This window comes from Mytilus trossulus, chromosome 11, assembly GCF_036588685.1.
Source record: "Mytilus trossulus isolate FHL-02 chromosome 11, PNRI_Mtr1.1.1.hap1, whole genome shotgun sequence".
NCBI classification, from domain to species: Eukaryota; Metazoa; Mollusca; class Bivalvia; order Mytilida; family Mytilidae; genus Mytilus; species Mytilus trossulus.
In genome coordinates, this window is record NC_086383.1 from 65029557 (window position 1) to 65048333 (window position 18777).

Genomic DNA, 18777 nt, shown 5'->3' on the forward strand with positions numbered 1-18777 from the left:
TTGTTTTGTTCTACTGAATCCATTGATATAATTATTTCATACATTTCTTGAAATTTTATTTTTTTTAAGATATCAGGTTTAATGGAAGTTTTGACATTTCACAACAAAACATGTTTATTTATTGTTTATATACAATATAAATACAAGTGTGACTGGTCATTGTATTCAGTTTTGACCACTGATTCATGTGATATATATTTTGTTTATATTTATTACACAACATTGTCCAGTTTATCAGACAAGTTTTGATGTCAGTTGTATTATTCCAGGAGGATGGAGATACAGCATTAATGTGGGCTGCCAGGGGAGGACACCTGGAGGTCTGTCGTCTCCTCATTGATAGAGGATGTAAGATCGACATCACAGAAGTATGTTATCTACTTAGTCTGATCACATTACTATTAATCTACACTAAATCATGTTGTTAATTAGACAGGTTTAATGAACAAATATTTGTAATGATTATATCAAGTGGGGTCTCATTTTACTCATATTATTGCTCTGAATCAGAAAATATAACTATTTTACAAGTTTATAATTTTTTTTTTTTTTATTAGAATGAATGATTATACTGAATCTACACTAACTCCTGTTGTTAATTAGACAGTTTTGATAAACAAATATTTGTAAGAATCATATAAAGTGGGGTCTCATTTTACTTGTTTTGTTCTACTGAATCCATTGATGTAATCATTTTACACATTTCTTGAAAAAAATATTTTTTTAAGATATCAGGTTTAATGGAAGTTTTGACATTTCACAACAAAACATGTTTATTTATTGTTTATATACAATATAAATACAAGTGTGACTGCTCATTTTATTCAGTTTTGACCACTGATTCATGTGATATATATTTTGTTTATATTTATTACACAACATTGTCCAGTTTATCAGACAAGTTTTGATGTCAGTTGTATTATTCCAGGGTTTAGGACTGACAGCATTAATGTCTGCTGCCTGGGGAGGACACCTGGAGATCTGTAGACTCCTCATTCATACAGGATGTAAGATCGACATCACAGAAGTATGTTATCTACTTAGTCTGATCACATTACTATTAATCTACACTAAATCATGTTAATTAGACAGGTTTTATGAATAAATATTTGTAAGAATCATATAAAGTGGGGTTTCATTTTACTTGTTTTGTTCTACTGAATTCATTGATATAATTATTTTACACATTTCTTGAAAAAAATATTTTTTTAAGATATCAGGTTTTATGGAAGTTTTGACATTTCACAACAAAACATGTTTATTTATTGTTTATATACAATATAAATACAAGTGTGACTGGTCATTTTATTCAGTTTTGACCACTGATTCATGTGATATATATTTTGTTTATATCTATTACACAACATTGTCCAGTTTATCAGACAAGTTTTGATGTCAGTTGTATTATTCCAGAGAGATGGAGAGACAGCATTAATGTTTGCTGCCATGTATGGACACCTGGAGGTCTGTCGTCTCCTCATTGATAGAGGATGTAAGATCGACATCACAGATGTATGTTATCTACTTAGTCTGAGAACATTACTATTAATCTACACAAAATCATGTTGTTAATTAGACAGGTTTTATGAATAAATATTTGTAAGAATCATATCAAGTGGGGTCTCATTTTACTCGTATTATTGTTCTGAATCAGAAAATATTACTCCTTTTCATGTTTGTTTAAAAAAAAATATTTTATTAAAATGAATGATTATACTAAATCTACACTAATTCCTGTTGTTAATTAGACAGGTTTAATGAACAAATATGTGTAATAATCATATAAAGTGGGGTCTCATTTTACTTGTTTTGTTCTACTGAATCCATTGATATAATTATTTCACACATTTCTTGAATTTTTTTTTTTTAAGATATCAGGTTTAATGGAAGTTTTGACATTTCACAACAAAACATGTTTATTAATTGATTATATAGAATATAAATACAAGTGTGACTGGTCATTGTATTCAGTTTTGACCACTGATTCATGTGATATATATTTAGTTTATATTTATTACACAACATTGTCCAGTTTATCAGACAAGTTTTGATGTCAGTTGTATTATTCCAGGTTAGTGGAGTGACAGCATTAATGGAGGCTGCCGAGGGAGGACACCTGGAGATCTGTAGACTCCTCATTGATACAGGATGTAAGATCGACATCACATCAGTATGTTATCTACTTAGTCTGATCACATTACTATTAATCTACGCTAAATCATGTTGTTAATTAGACAGTTTTAACGAACAAATATTTGTAATAATTATATAAAGTTGGTTCTCATTTTACTCATATTATTGTTCTGAATCAGAAAACATAACTTTTTTTCATGTTTGTTAAAAAAAAATATTTTATAAAAGTGAATGATTATACTGAATCTACACTAATTCCTGTTGTTAATAAGACAGGTTTAATAAACAAATATATGTAAGAATCATATAAAGTGGGGTCTCATTTTACTTGTTTTGTTCTACTGAATCCATTGATATAATTATTTCACACATTTCTTGAAATTTTTTTTTTTTTAAGATATCAGGTTTAATGGAAGTTTTGACATTTCACAACAAAACATGTTTATTTATTGTTTATATACAATATAAATACAAGTGTGACTGGTCATTTTATTGAGTTTTGACCACTGATTCATGTGATATATATTTTGTTTATATTTATTACACAACAATGTCCAGTTTGTCAGAAAAGTTTTAATGTCAGTTGTAGGATATGTTGTATATTATTGATATTGACAACAAAGTATTGTCCATAATATTTGCATGTTATTTGGTTATATTATAGAGAGATGGAGAAACAGCTTTACATATAGCTGCTAGGAATGGACAACTACAGACCACAATATATCTAGTAGAACGAGGTGCCAGTCCATTGGTTACAACACTTGAGGTAATATTTTATAGTATATGCCCAGTGTTCATTTAATTTATTGATCACTTTACTGATGATGTGTAAAATCTGTTTGGTACAATGTTTGTATTGTTATAGATGTTAACCAAGATACAACACATAAGTGATATTTCTGGCAAATTTGAGTTAAGATATTATGGACCTGTCTAGATAATATAGATTCTACCACTGTCTCGAGTGTAATGCGATATTTATCCTTTCGAGACAGTTAAATGTTCAAATTTAAAACGCGAGGCTTGAAGCCTCATGTTTTAAATATTTAGAATTTAACTGTCGATGCTACGAGTATGAGCATACTGGTGCAGTAATGTGATTTTGACATTATTTTTTTTTTAAAAGGGCACCAACTTTTAAGTTATATCAAAATGACCGAAATTAGGTGAAAAAATTTCCAAAACAGAGTATGATGACATTTATTCTTGTGAACTTGGGCTATTTGAGCCAGATTGCTTGAGTTAACATGTCAGTCTAATACAAAGTTGAGAATAATAGTGTTATTGTAAGATTATGCATTTAATATTTGCCACTGGACATTAAGCAGCAATCAACACAGAGACAATAATTTACATGAATACTTTTTATTCCCTGCTTAACACGGAGCTTACAAGTTATATATTACCTCTTTTTCTGTCATATATGAAAGTTTGGTCACTTTTTTTCTCAGCAACTCTTAAGTTGCAGCTTATTGAAATATGTAACTAAGTTCATGAAGTAATAATCGGAGCTGAGGGCTCAAAATAAATAAAATACCACTCTGCTGTTACTGGTATGAAGTGGTAATCAGAGCTGAAGGGGTCACATGATAAATCAAATACCACTCAGATGTTACTGGTATGAAGTGGTAATCAGAGCTGAGGGGGTCACATGATAAATAAAATACCACTCAGATGTTACTGGTATGAATGTACTGTAAGATAAGTGTTATAAAAGAGATCAATTGATATATATGTCTCACTGATTTCAGGGTGAAACTCCATATGATCTGGCAGCAGCAAATCTGAAGTTAAATCCAAGGTACAAAGAAGTAGTGGAATACTTGCAGGTACATATGTAATACATTCTTACTTTTAAACAGAATAACCTGAAATCAATATCTATTGATGCACCATACATAACATTAGAAGATGTGGTATGATTGCCAATGAGACAACTCGTCACAGGAGACCAAATGACACAGAAATTAACAACTATAGGTCACTGTACAACCTTCAACAATGAGCAAACCCATACCACATTGTTAGGATATGGACATTTAAAACAAAAATGTTACTTAGTGCATTCACGAATTTTTTTTCAAATTATCAAAGTGTAAAGAGTTATTACACCAAATAAATCCAAAAGGAGGACACTGAAAGCAAATTGTTTTTTTTTAATTTTTAGTCCTTTAAATTTTTCAAATTAGATATAAACATACACAGTTGACTTGGATTTGCTTCAACGTTTAAGGTATTCTTTGGACTCGCACCTTAGAACTAAAATTGTTTAGTCAAACTGGAGAATTAACCAAAATAACAGCATACTGATATCAAGCCTGCCTTTAGAGTCATATGAAACCTCAAATTAAAAAAAAATATGCATATGTTTTTAAAAACTAAATGGATAGTTTTCATTATACAACTTCTGTACATATACTTTTTTTCTGAGGAAAATTCTTTAATTTGTCAACATTTAGAAGAAGTTTACTTATTTTATAGTTGCTTGCTGCCAGGAAGCAATTCGCCGACATATTTTCCGTATGCATAATGACCTAAGCGTGACCCTCCTCGTACAAATCCGGTGATAGCAATACGCATGAATCTGTCATTAAAATAAACAATTACCTGATTTTATATGTTAAATACGTACTAAATACCCATGATTTTTTGTCGAGCCTGCAACTTTTGTTGCAGAAAGCTCGACATAGGTATCAGGGTATAGTGATCCGGCCGCGGCGGTGTTAGCTAACTTCTTAAAAACTTTATATTTTAGAAGGTTGTATGCTTCATACTTTGTATATAGATGCATCATGTTACGAACTTTCTGTCAGTCACATGTCCAATGTCCTTGACCTTATTTTCATGGTTCAGTGACTACTTGAAAAAAGTTAAGATTTCTTGTAATGTTAAATTCTCTCTTATTATAAGTAATAGGATAACTCTATTTGGTATGTGCGTACCTTGCAGGGTCCTCATGCCTGTCAGACAGTTTTCACTTGACCTCGACCTCATTTCATAGATCAGTGAACAAGGTTAAGTTTTGGTGGTCAAAACCATATCTCAGATACTATAAGCAATAGGGCTAGTATATTCAGTGTATGGAAGGACTTTGAGGTGTACATGTCCAACTAGCAGTTGTCATCTGACCTTGACCTCATTTTCATGGTTCAGTGGTTATAGTTAAGTTTTTGTGTTTTGGTCTGTTTTTCTTATACTGTATGCAATAGGTCTACTATATTTGGTGTATAAAATGATTGTAAAGTGTACATGTCTAGCTGACAGATGTCATCTGACCTTGACCTCATTTTCATGGTTCAGTGGTCAAAGGTAAGTTTTTTAGTTTTTGGTCTTTTTTTTCTTATACTATATGCAATAGGTCAACTATATTTGGTGTATGGAAATAGTTTATGATATATATATATATGTCAGTCTCGCAGGTTTTATTTGACCTTGACCTCATTTTCACGGTTGATTGCTAAGAGTTTAAAAGTATTTGTGTTTTTGTCTGTTTTCCTAATTTATAAGCAATAGGTCAACAATAATTGTTGTATAGAAGAATTGTTAGCTGTACATGTCTGCCTGGTATGGTTCATCTGACCTTGACCTAATTTTCATGGTTCAATGATCAATGATTTGTTTTCTTGGTTAATGTTGAGTTTATGTGAGTTGTAATAAAGCTTTATATTTAGGACTATCAACATAATAACATTGATTAGTAACGAAGGCAAGACATTTCAGCGTGTGCACTCTTGCGTTGATTATTAACTATAAGGTGACAATCGGTAAACGTCGGCTTCAAAACACGGCATTTAATTAGTAGCCATAATCATAACAGACAGAGAGAAAAAAACTTGACGATTGTAAGATAGATTTGCGTAAAAAATTATATAATCGTGCACAGACGACTAAGTTTATGATATATACATGCGTTGGTTCAAGAACTGGATAAACATTATTTTTCACCAGTCACTTGTTTCTTATGACCTTAAAATAATTTTTTTTTGGCTTGAGTAAAAAACACTTATCACTGTCTAATGGAAAAATGGGTTTTCTTACAGGCAGTAGCACTAAACACTGTGTACTGAATAAATGGTGTTTCTTACAAGTAGTGGTACTAAACACTGTGTACTGGATAAATGGGGTGTCTTATGGGTAGTTGTACTAAACACTATCTATTTGATAAATGGTATACTGACGGGTAATGGTACACTGTCTACTGGATAAATGGGGTTTCTTACAAGAAGTGGTACTAAACACTGTGTACTGGATAAATGGGGTGTCTTATGGGTAGTTGTACTAAACACTGTCTATTGGATAAATGGTATACTGACGGGTAATGGTACACTGTCTACTGGATAAATGGGGTTTCTTACAAGTAGTGGTACTAAACACTGTGTACTGGATAAATGGGGTTTCTTATGGGTAGTTGTACTAAACACTGTGTACTGGATAAATGGGTTTCTTATGGTTAGTGGTACTTAACACTGTGTACTGGATAAATGGGGTGTCTTATGGGTAGTTGTACTAAACACTATCTATTGGATAAAAGGTATACTGACGGGTAATGGTACACTGTCTACTGGATAAATGGGGTTTCTTACAAGTAGCGGTACTAAACACTGTGTACTGGATAAATGGGGTGTCTTATGGGTAGTTGTACTAAACACTATCTATTGGATAAATGGTATACTGACGGGTAATGGTACACTGTCTACTGGATGAATGGGGTTTCTTATGGGCAGTGTTACTAAACACTACTGGATAAATGGGGTTTCTTATTGGTAGTTGTACTAAACACTGTCTACTGGATAAATGGGGTTTCTTATGGGTAGTTGTACTAAACACTGTGTACTGGATAAATGGGGTTTCTTATGGGTAGTTGTACTAAACACTGTGTACTGGATAAATGGGTTTCTTATGGGCAGTGTTACTAAACACTACTGGATAAATGGGGTTTCTTATGGGTAGTTGTACTAAACACTGTGTACTGGATAAATGGGGTTTCTTACGGGCAGTGGTACTAAACACTGTCTACTGGATAAATGGGGTTTCTTATGGGTAGTTGTACTAAACACTGTGTACTGGATAAATCGGTTTCTTACGGGCAGTGTTACTAAACACTGTCTACTGGATAAATGGGGTTTCTTATGGGTAGTTGTACTAAACACTGTGTACTTGATAAATTGGGTTTCTTACGAGCAGTGGTACTAAACACTGTCTACTGGATAAATAGGGTTTCTTACAGGTAGTGGTACAAAACACAATCTACTGAATAAATGTGTTTTCCTTCGGACAGTGGTACTAAACACTGTCTACTGGATAAATGGGGTTTCTTACGGGGTATGGTACTAAACACTGTGTACTGGATAAATGGGGTTTCTTACGGCTAGTGGTACAAAACACTGTCTACTGGATAAATGGGGTTTCTACCAGCAGTGGTACTAACCATCTTTTGGGAAGCTGATACACTTCAATACTAGTACCAGCAGTGGTAATAACCACCATCTTTTGGGTAGCTGATTCACTTCAATACCAGTATGCAGTACCAGCAGTGGTACTAACCACTTTACTGTGTAAATGGTATATTTACCTGCAGTGGTATCCAACACTGTCTGGGTATATAATACACTTCATAGCAGTGGTACTTAATACTGTACTGGGTATATGATCTAATTAGGTACCATTGCAAACAGTGGTACTTACATTGTCTACTGTGAAGATGATATCAACACTGTCTACTGGGTATGTGATACACTTCGATACTCTTACCAGCAGTGGAACTAACACTGTCTACTGGGTATATGGTATACTTGGATACCATAAGCAGCATTGGTACTTAACACTATCCACCTTGTATATGATACACTTGGAAAGCCTTTTCAGCAGTGGTACTAAACACTGTTGACTGGGCAAATGATATACTTGGATACCCTTACTAGCTGTGGAACTACTGGGTTGATACAAAAAAGTGTTTGTTTTTACTGTCACCTGTTTAGATATAATAACCCGTAAAGTATCCTTACCAATAGGGTACTTAGCACACTCATTGGGTGGATGGTCAACTCAGATAGCCTTACCAATAGGGTACTTTACACTCTCATTGGGTCAATAGTCAACTCAGATACCCTCACCAATAGGGTACTTAGCACACTCATTGGGTGGATGGTCAACTCAGATACCCTTACCAACAGGGTACTTTACACTCTCATTGGGTCAATAGTCAACTCAGATACCCTCACCAATAGGGTACTTAACACACTCATTGGGTGGATAGTCAACTCAGATACCCTTACCAGCAGGAGTATTTAACACTGTCTACTGGGTGTATAGTAGACACAAATAACCTTACCAATAAGGTACCAAACAGTCTACTCGGTGTATAGTAGACACAGATACCCTTACCAGCAGGGGGATTTAACACTGTCTACTGGGTGTATAGTAAACACAGATACCCATACCAGCAGGGGTACTTAAACTGAAATGGGACGATAGTCAACTCAAATACCCTTACCAGCAGGGGTATTTAACACTGTCTACTGGGTGTATAGTAGACACAAATAACCTTACCAATAAGGTACCAAACAGTCTACTCGGTGTATAGTAGACACAGATACCCTTACCAGCAGGGGGATTTAACACTGTCTACTGGGTGTATAGTAAACACAGATACCCATACCAGCAGGGTACTTAAACTGAAATGGGACGATAGTCAACTCAAATACCCTTACCAGCAGGGGTATTTAACACTGTCTACTGGGAGTACAGTAGACACAGATACCAATACCAGCATGGGTACTTTACACTGTCTACTGGGTGTATAGTATACACAGATACCCTTACCAATAGGGTACTTAACACTCTCATTGGGTCAATAGTCAACACAGATACCCTTACCAATAGGGTACTTAACACACTCATTGGGTCAATAGTCAACTCAGATACCCTTACCAATAGGGTACTTTACACACTCATTGGGTGGATAGTCAACTCAGATACCCTTACCAACAGGGGTATTTATCACTAGCCATACCAGCAGAGTACCAAACACTGTCTACTGGGTGTATAGTAGACTCAGATACCCTTACAAGCAGAGGTACTTAACAGTGTATACTGGGTGTATAGTATACACAGATACCCATATCGGCAGGATACTTAACACTGTCTACTGGGTGTATAGTATACACAGATACCCTTACCCATAGGGTATTTAACACATTCATTTGGTGGATAGTCAACTCAGATACCCTTCCCAGCAGGGTTTTTAGCACTAGCCATACTAGCAGGGTATCAAACACTGTCTACTGGGTGTATAGTAGACTCGGAAACCCTTACAAGCAGAGTTACTTAACAGTGTATTATGGGTGTATAGTATACACAGATACCCATACCAGCAGGATACTTAACCATGTCTACAGGAGGTATATATGACACAGATACACGTACCAGCAAGGGTACTTAACACTGTCTACTGGGTGTATAGTAGACACAGATACCCTTACCAATAAGGTACTTTACACTCTCATTGGGTCGATAGTCAACTCAGATACCCTTACCAATAGGGTACTTAACACACTCAGATATACATACCAGCGAGGGTACTAAACACTGTCTACTAGGTGTAAAGTAGACACAGATAACCATACCAGCAGAGGTACTTAAAACTGAAATGAGTGAATAGTCAACTCAGATACCCTAACCAGCAGGGGTACTGGACACTGTCTACTGGGTGTATAGTAGAAACAGATAACCATACCAGCAGAGGTACTTAAAACTGAAATGAGTGAATAGTCAACTCAGATACCCTAACCAGCAGGGGTAATTTCGCTGTCTACTGGGTGTATAGTAGACAAAGATACCAATACCAGCAGAGTACCAAACACTGTCTACTGGGTGTATAGTAGACACAGATACCCTTACCAGCATGGATACTTAACACTGTCTACTGGGTGTATAGTATACACAGATACCCTAACCAATAGGGTACTTAACACTCTCATTGGGTCGATAGTCAACTCAGATACCCTTACCAATAGGGTACTTAGCACACTCATTGGGTGGATAGTCAACTCAGATACCCTTACCAGCAGGAGTATTTAGCACTGTCTACTGGGTGTATAGTAGACAAAGATATCCATACCAGCAGGAGTACTTAACTCTGTCTACTGGGAGTAAAGTAGACACAGATACCACTACCAGCACTTAACACTGTCTAATGGGTGTATAATAGTCAGAGATGTCCGTACCAGCAGAGAACTAAACACTGTCTACTGGGTGTATAGTAGACATAGATACACATACCAGCAGGGGTACTAAACACTGTCTACTGGGTGTATAGTAGACATAGATACCCTTACCAGTAGGGGTACTTAACACTGTCTACTGGGTTTATAGTAGGTACAGATACCCTTAATAACAGGGTACTTTACACTGTCTACTGGGTGTATAGGAGACACAGATAACCATGCCAACAGGAAACCAAACAGTCTACTCGGTGTATAGTAGACACGGATACCCTTACTAGCAGGGGTACTTAACACTGTCTACTGGGTTTATAGTAGACACATATAACTGTACCAACAGGGTACCAAACAGTTAACTCGGTGTATAGTAGACACGGATACCCTTCCCACCATGGGTACTTAACACTGTCTACTGGGTGTATAGTTTACACAGATAGCCTTACCAATAGGGTACTTAACACTCTCATTGGGTCGATAGTCAACTCAGATACCCTTACCAAATCAGATACGTATGTAAAGTAGACACAGATACCCTTATCAGCAGGGGTACTTAACACTGTCTACTGTGTGCGTAGTAGACTCAGATACCCTTACTAGCAGGGGTACTTAACACTGTCTACTCGGTGTATAGCAGACACAGATACCATTACTAGTAGAGTACCAAACACTGTTTACTGGGTGTATAGTAGACACAGATACCCTTACCAGCAGGGAGTACTTAACACTATCTACTGGATGTATAGTATACACAGATACCCATACCAGCAGTATACTTAACACTGTCTACGGGGTTTATAGAAGACAGAGATACCCTTACCAGCAGGGGTATTTAACACTGTCTACTGGGTGTATAGTAGACACAAATAACCTTACCAATAAGGTACCAAACAGTCTACTCGGTGTATAGTAGACACAGATACCCTTACCAGCAGGGGGATTTAACACTGTCTACTGGGTGTATAGTAAACACAGATACCCATACCAGCAGGGGTACTTAAACTGAAATGGGACGATAGTCAACTCAAATACCCTTACCAGCAGGGGTATTTAACACTGTCTACTGGGAGTACAGTAGACACAGATACCAATACCAGCATGGGTACTTTACACTGTCTACTGGGTGTATAGTATACACAGATACCCTTACCAATAGGGTACTTAACACTCTCATTGGGTCAATAGTCAACACAGATACCCTTACCAATAGGGTACTTAACACACTCATTGGGTCAATAGTCAACTCAGATACCCTTACCAATAGGGTACTTTACACACTCATTGGGTTGATAGTCAACTCAGATACCCTTACCAACAGGGGTATTTATCACTAGCCATACCAGCAGGGTACCAAACACTGTCTACTGGGTGTATAGTAGACTCAGATACCCTTACAAGCAGAGGTACTTACAGTACTTGCAACCTTAGGCGTTACTGTTTGACGTGAACTTGACTGATCGGTGAATGATCGGTGACGGATGTTTGACTGATCGATGACTGATCGGTGATCGGTGACCCATAGGATCCGTCAGATAAGTCAAATAACCTATGTGGGAGTTACCGTGACAACGGTCATCGATCAATCAGTAAATCAAATTTATGCACGGATCGGACGGATACGTATATATTTCAAATTCTTATGTAAACCGAACTCAACAGTGTTTACGATCCATGAACGCGGACCTCGACGAAGACACCATAATTTACACGTTAATTTGGTTGCAATAAAAAAGTAAAAATAGTATAACAGTTATATTAGATGCTTAATTAAAGCGTTAAATTGTTTCTGTTGATTAATAGTTTTGTATTACATATTGTCAACATTAGAAACATATATAATACATAATATGTCTCAGTTAACATGAACTTCTACCTACGAAAATGCCGATGATCCGCCATTGAAGTTTTGAATTTTTTATAGTTTAGAAAAGGTCGCTTTTCATAAAATTAAAAGAGTGTCAGTTAAATCATATTTAAATATCATCCGCATTGTTTAAAACTACCAAAACAAAACTATTTATTTAAAAATGACACTGTTTCATTTGAAATCAGTTATTTTCACTAACTCGAGATAAATACTCTCATTAGAATCAGAGACATATATACACATGTGTATATATGTCTCTGTTAGAATTGAGATATAAAAAGAATTAAAATACTTACTTAAACTATTATTTTGTGGAATAAGAATGCAGTTATTTAATATTTTGATAAAAATTATCAACCGCAATATGATTTCAGTACTTTTTGTTTTTCAGGATTGGTTGTTCTTCATAAATTATGTTTACTTTAGGGAAAAAGATATTAAATTTATGTACACATTGCGTAAAATGCAAATTTTTCTTCTCATATTTGAAAATGTTGTAACTTCAATTTCAATCTGTTGCTATAAATTCCTTTTATTGTCAAATTTTGTATAAAATTTGAATATTTGAAGAAGAAGTATCTTTTTACTTTTAATTTTGTTGAACCGCAATGCAATCATTTCTTCATTTGAATGGAAATTATTGACCACAATTTGATTTTTTCACTGTATATAGTTAAAAATTAATGTTTTATCTATAAAGTCTAAAGAATGTCAGAGAAATCATACAAAATTTATTCGCATTCTTTAAAATATCCAAAATTGTTTTTCATTTTATTGAATACGCCTACGTTAAGGAAAAAAATATTAAATTTTTGTATACGTTGCCTAAAATGCAAATATTTCTTCATTTTACTAAAAATTATTGACCGCCATTGTATTTTTGTACTTTTTATAGATTAGAATAGTTTTTTTTCATGAAATTAAAAGAGTGTCAGAGAAATCATACTAAAATTTTATTCGTGTTGTTTAAAATAACCAAAATTTGTCTTCTATTTATTAAAAATGATGCTATTTTAATTGAAATCAGTCATTTTTACCATCTTGAGACAAGTCATCTAATCAGAATTGAGATATACTGAGAATTTAAATACTTAAACTTTTATTTTTGTTGAATAAGAATACAGTTATTGATTGATTTTGATACAAATTATTAACCGTCATATCATTTGAGTACTCTTTGTCCATCAGAATTGACTGTTCTTCATAAAAAATGCCTACGTTAAGGAAAAAAATATTTAATTTTTGTACGCATTGCCTAAAATGCAAATATGTCTTCATTTTACTAAAAATTATTGACCGCCATTGGATTTTTTGTATTTTTTATAGATTAAAATAGTTTTTTTTAAGAAATTAAAAGAGTGTCAGAGAAATCATACTAATATTTTTTTCGCATTGTTAAAAATAACCAAAATTAGTCTTCTTTTTATTAGAAATGATGCTATTATATTTGAAATCAGGTATTTCTTCCATCTTGAGACAAGTCTTCAAATCAGAATTTAGATATAATGAGAATTAAGATACTTAAACTTTTATTTTTGTGGAATAAGAATGCAGTTATTGATTTAATTTGATACACATTATTTACCGTCATATCATTTCAGTACTTTTTGTACATCAGAATTGGCTGTTCTTCATAAAATATGCCTATGTTCAGGAAAAAAATATTTAATTTTTGTACGCGTTGCCTAAAATGCAAATATTTCTTCATTTTACTAAAAATTATTGACCGCCATCAGATTTTGGTACTTTTTATAGATAAGAATAGGTTTTATTTCATGAAATTAAAAGAGTGAAAGAGAAATCATACTAAAATTTTATTCGTGTTGTTTAAAATAACCAAAATTAGTCTTCTTTTTATTAAAAAATGATGCTATTTTATTAGAAATCAGTCTTTTTTACCATCTTGAGACAAGTCATCTAATCAGAATTGAGATATAATGAGAATTTAAATACTTAAACTTTTTGTTTTTGTTGAATAAGAATGCAGTTCTTGATTAATTTTGATACAAATTATTAACCGTCATATGATTTCAGTACTTTTTGTACATCAGAATTGACTGTTTTTCATAAAATATGCCTACGTTAAGGAAAAAATTATTTAATTTTTGTACGCGTTGCCTAAAATGCAAATATTTCTTCATTTTACTAAAAATTATTGACCGCCATCGCATTTTTGTACTATTTATAGATAAGAATAGGTTTTATTTCATGAAATTAAAAGAGTGAAAGAGAAATCATACTAAAATTGTATTCGCATTGTTAAAAATAACAAAAATTAGTCTTCTTTTTCTTAAAAATGATGCTATTTTATTTGAAATCAGTCTTTTTTACCATCTTGAGACAAGACATCTAATCAGAATTGAGATATACTGAGAATTTAAATACTTAAACTTTTAGTTTTGTTGAATAAGAATACAGTTATTGATTGATTTTGATACAAATTATTAACCTTCATATGATTTCAGTACTTTTTGTACATCAGAATTGACTGTTCTTCATAAAATATGCCTACGGTAAGGAAAAACATATTAAATTTTTGTACGCGTTGCCTTAAATGCAAATATTTCTTCATTTTGCTAAAAATTATTGACCACCCTTGGATTTTTGTACTCTTTATAGACTAGAATAGTTTTTTTATGAAATTGAGAGTGTCAGATAAATCTTACTTACATTTTATTTCGTGTTGTTTAAAATCAGAGTTTAAAATATTCAAAATTAGTCTTCTTTTTATTAAAATTTTATAGGCTTCGATTGTGACAGGAATATATATAGAAAGTCCTTGATTATGATAAGTTTTTTTAATGAATTTTATGATGATAACAAGGATTTGTATAGCTATGCAAATCCTTGTTCTAACTATACAAATCGTTGCTTTTCCCGAGTTTGTTTGGAAAATAAAAAAATAAAAATCGCGATGTAGACACCGTTTTAAAACCCGCCGTGTTTGAAAATATATAACCTAAATAAAACAAAAATACCATTCTTTAATAATAATATTTATGTTAGGTTTTATCTGTACATTTCTTTTCAATAAAACTTTGCTAAATTATTATTATTTAAGCAAAATGTATCATAATAATCATTGAACGTTCGATTTTCACTAGTCGCCATTTTAATTAAACTAAGCGAAACTTAGATTCCGTAATTTGCATTATTTTATCATGTGACGTATTACAGGTCAATCCGTCATCAAGGTCGATCGGTTCTATCAGTCCGATCAGTCCGATCAGTCAATTACTTTTACTAGAAGTCTGACGGATTGCTGACGTGAGTTTGACGCGAACTGGACTGATCGGTGACTGATCGATGACCGCTGATTGATCGCTGAAATAGTAACGCCTAAGGTTGCAAGTACTGTAACAGTGTATACTGGGTGTATAGTATACACAGATACCCATATCGGCAGGATACTTAACACTGTCTACTGGGTGTATAGTATACACAGATACCCTTACCCATAGGGTATTTAACACATTCATTTGGTGGATAGTCAACTCAGATACCCTTCCCAGCAGGGTTTTTAGCACTAGCCATACTAGCAGGGTATCAAACACTGTCTACTGGGTGTATAGTAGACTCGGAAACCCTTACAAGCAGAGTTACTTAACAGTGTATTATGGGTGTATAGTATACACAGATACCCATACCAGCAGGATACTTAACCATGTCTACGGGAGGTATATATGACACAGATACACGTACCAGCAAGGGTACTTAACACTGTCTACTGGGTGTATAGTAGACACAGATACCCTTACCAATAAGGTACTTTACACTCTCATTGGGTCGATAGTCAACTCAGATACCCTTACCAATAGGGTACTTAACACACTCAGATATACATACCAGCGAGGGTACTAAACACTGTCTACTAGGTGTAAAGTAGACACAGATAACCATACCAACAGAGGTACTTAAAACTGAAATGAGTGAATAGTCAACTCAGATACCCTTACCAGCAGGGGTACTGGACACTGTCTACTGGGTGTATAGTAGAAACAGATAACCATACCAGCAGAGGTACTTAAAACTGAAATGAGTGAATAGTCAACTCAGATACCCTAACCAGCAGGGGTAATTTCGCTGTCTACTGGGTGTATAGTAGACAAAGATACCAATACCAGCAGAGTACCAAACACTGTCTACTGGGTGTATAGTAGACATAGATACACATACCAGCAGGGGTACTAAACACTGTCTACTGGGTGTATAGTAGACATAGATACACATACCAGCAGGGGTACTAAACACTGTCTAATGGGTTTATAGTAGGTACAGATACCCTTACCAGCAGGGGTACTTAACACTGTCTACTGGCTGTATAGTAGACACAGATACCCTTACCAGCAGGGGTACTAAACACTGTCTATTGGGTGTATAGTAGACATAGATTCCCTTACCAGCAGGGGTACTTAACACTGTCTACTGGGTGTATAGTAGCCACAGATACCTTTACCAGCAGGGGTACTTAACGCTGTCTACTGGGTTTATAGTAGGTACAGATACCCTTACTAACAGGGTACTTTACACTGTCTACTGGGTGTATAGTAGACACAGATAACCATGCCAACAGGAAACCAAACAGTCTACTCGGTGTATAGTAGACACGGATACCCTTACTAGCAGGGGTACTTAACACTGTCTACTGGGTTTATAGTAGACACATATAACTGTACCAACAGGGTACCAAACAGTTAACTCGTTGTATAGTAGACACGGATACCCTTCCCACCATGGGTACTTAACACTGTCTACTGGGTGTATAGTTTACACAGATAGCCTTACCAATAGGGTACTTAACACTCTCATTGGGTCGATAGTCAACTCAGATACCCTTACCAAATCAGATACGTATGTAAAGTAGACACAGATACCCTTATCAGCAGGGGTACTTAACACTGTCTACCTTGTGCGTAATAGACTCAGATACCCTTACTAGCAGGGGTACTTAACACTGTCTACTCGGTGTATAGCAGACACAGATACCATTACTAGTAGAGTACCAAACACTGTTTACTGGGTGTATAGTAGACACAGATACCCTTACCAGCAGGGAGTACTTAACACTATCTACTGGATGTATAGTATACACAGATACCCATACCAGCAGTATACTTAACACTGTCTACGGGGTTTATAGAAGACAGAGATACACCTACCAGCAGGGGAACTTAACACTGTCTACTGGGTGTATAGTAGACTCAGATACCCTTACCAACATAGGTACTTAACACTGTATGCTGGGTGTATAGTATACACAGATACCCATAACAGCAGGATACTTAAAACTGTCTACGGGGTGTATATAAGACACAGATACACTTACCAGCAGGGGTATTTAACACTGTCTACTTGGTTTATAGTAGACTCAGATACCCTTACCAGCAGGGGTACTTAATACTGTCTACTAGGTGAATAGTATTCACGTATTCCCTTACAAGCAGAGGTACTTAACACCGTATACTGGGTGTATAGTAGACACAGATACCCTTACCAGCATGGATACTAAACACTGTCTACTGGTTGATAGTAGACTCAGATACCCTTACCAGCAGGGGTACTTAACACTGTGTACTGGATAGATAGTAGACTCAGATACCCTTACCAGCAGGGGTACTTAACACTGTGTACTGGATAGATAGATGATTCAGATATCCCTACAAGAAGGGGTATTAAACAAAATCTACTGGTAAGATAATTCACTCAGTTATTATAGCCATTAGTGGTACTTAACCTTTTCTTACTGGTAGATTATACACTTTGATACCCTTACCAGCAGTGGTAATAAAAACTGTCTATGGTACTAGGTATATGATACAGTTGTATACCAGCTGTGGTTCTTAAGCTGTCTCCTTGGTAGACCATACAGTTGTATACCTTTACCAATGGTGGTACTTAAACTGTTTCCTTGGTAGATGATACAGTTATATACCTTTACCAGCTATGGTACTTAAACTGTCTCCTTGGTAGATGATACAGCTGTATACTTTTACCAAGCAGTGGTACTTGTACTGTCTCCTTGGTAGATGATACAGCTGTATACCTTTACCAGCTGTGGTACTGAAACTGTCTCATTGGTTAACAAGAAAAATTAACATGGCTGGTCACACTATTTGTGAAACTGTCTCATTGGTAGTTGATACAGTTGTATATCTTTACCAGCAGTGGTACTTAAACTGTCTCCTTGGTAGATGATACAGCTGTATACCTTTACCAACTGTGGTACTTACACTATCTCCTTGGTAGATGATACAGTTGTATACATTTATAATCTGTGGTACTTAAACTGTCTCCTTGGTAGATGATACAGCTATATACCTTTACCAGCTGTGGTACTTAACTGTCTCCTTGGTAGATGATACAGTTGTATATCATTACCAACTGTGGTACTTAAACTGTCTCCTTGGTAGATGATACAGTTGTATACCTTTACCAGTGGTGGTACTTACACTGTCTCCTTGGTAATTGATACAGTTTTATACCTTTACCAGCTGTGGTACTTAAACTGTCTTCTTGGTAGATGATACAGCTGTTTACCTTTACCAGCTGTGGTAC

At 34.9% G+C, this 18777-nt stretch overlaps 1 protein-coding gene across 1 annotated transcript in view; it reads left to right on the plus strand.

The window, feature by feature from the left end:
* The first annotated feature begins 3199 nt into the window (after positions 1 to 3199).
* Positions 3200 to 18777, plus strand: part of LOC134690244 (uncharacterized) — a 41624-nt gene continuing 26046 nt past the window's right edge. Inside the window, exons 1-2 of the mRNA XM_063550220.1 lie at positions 3200 to 3208; positions 3888 to 3965. Coding sequence (XP_063406290.1) covers positions 3200 to 3208; positions 3888 to 3965 — 87 coding nt within the window. The remainder of the gene's footprint in view (positions 3209 to 3887; positions 3966 to 18777) is intronic.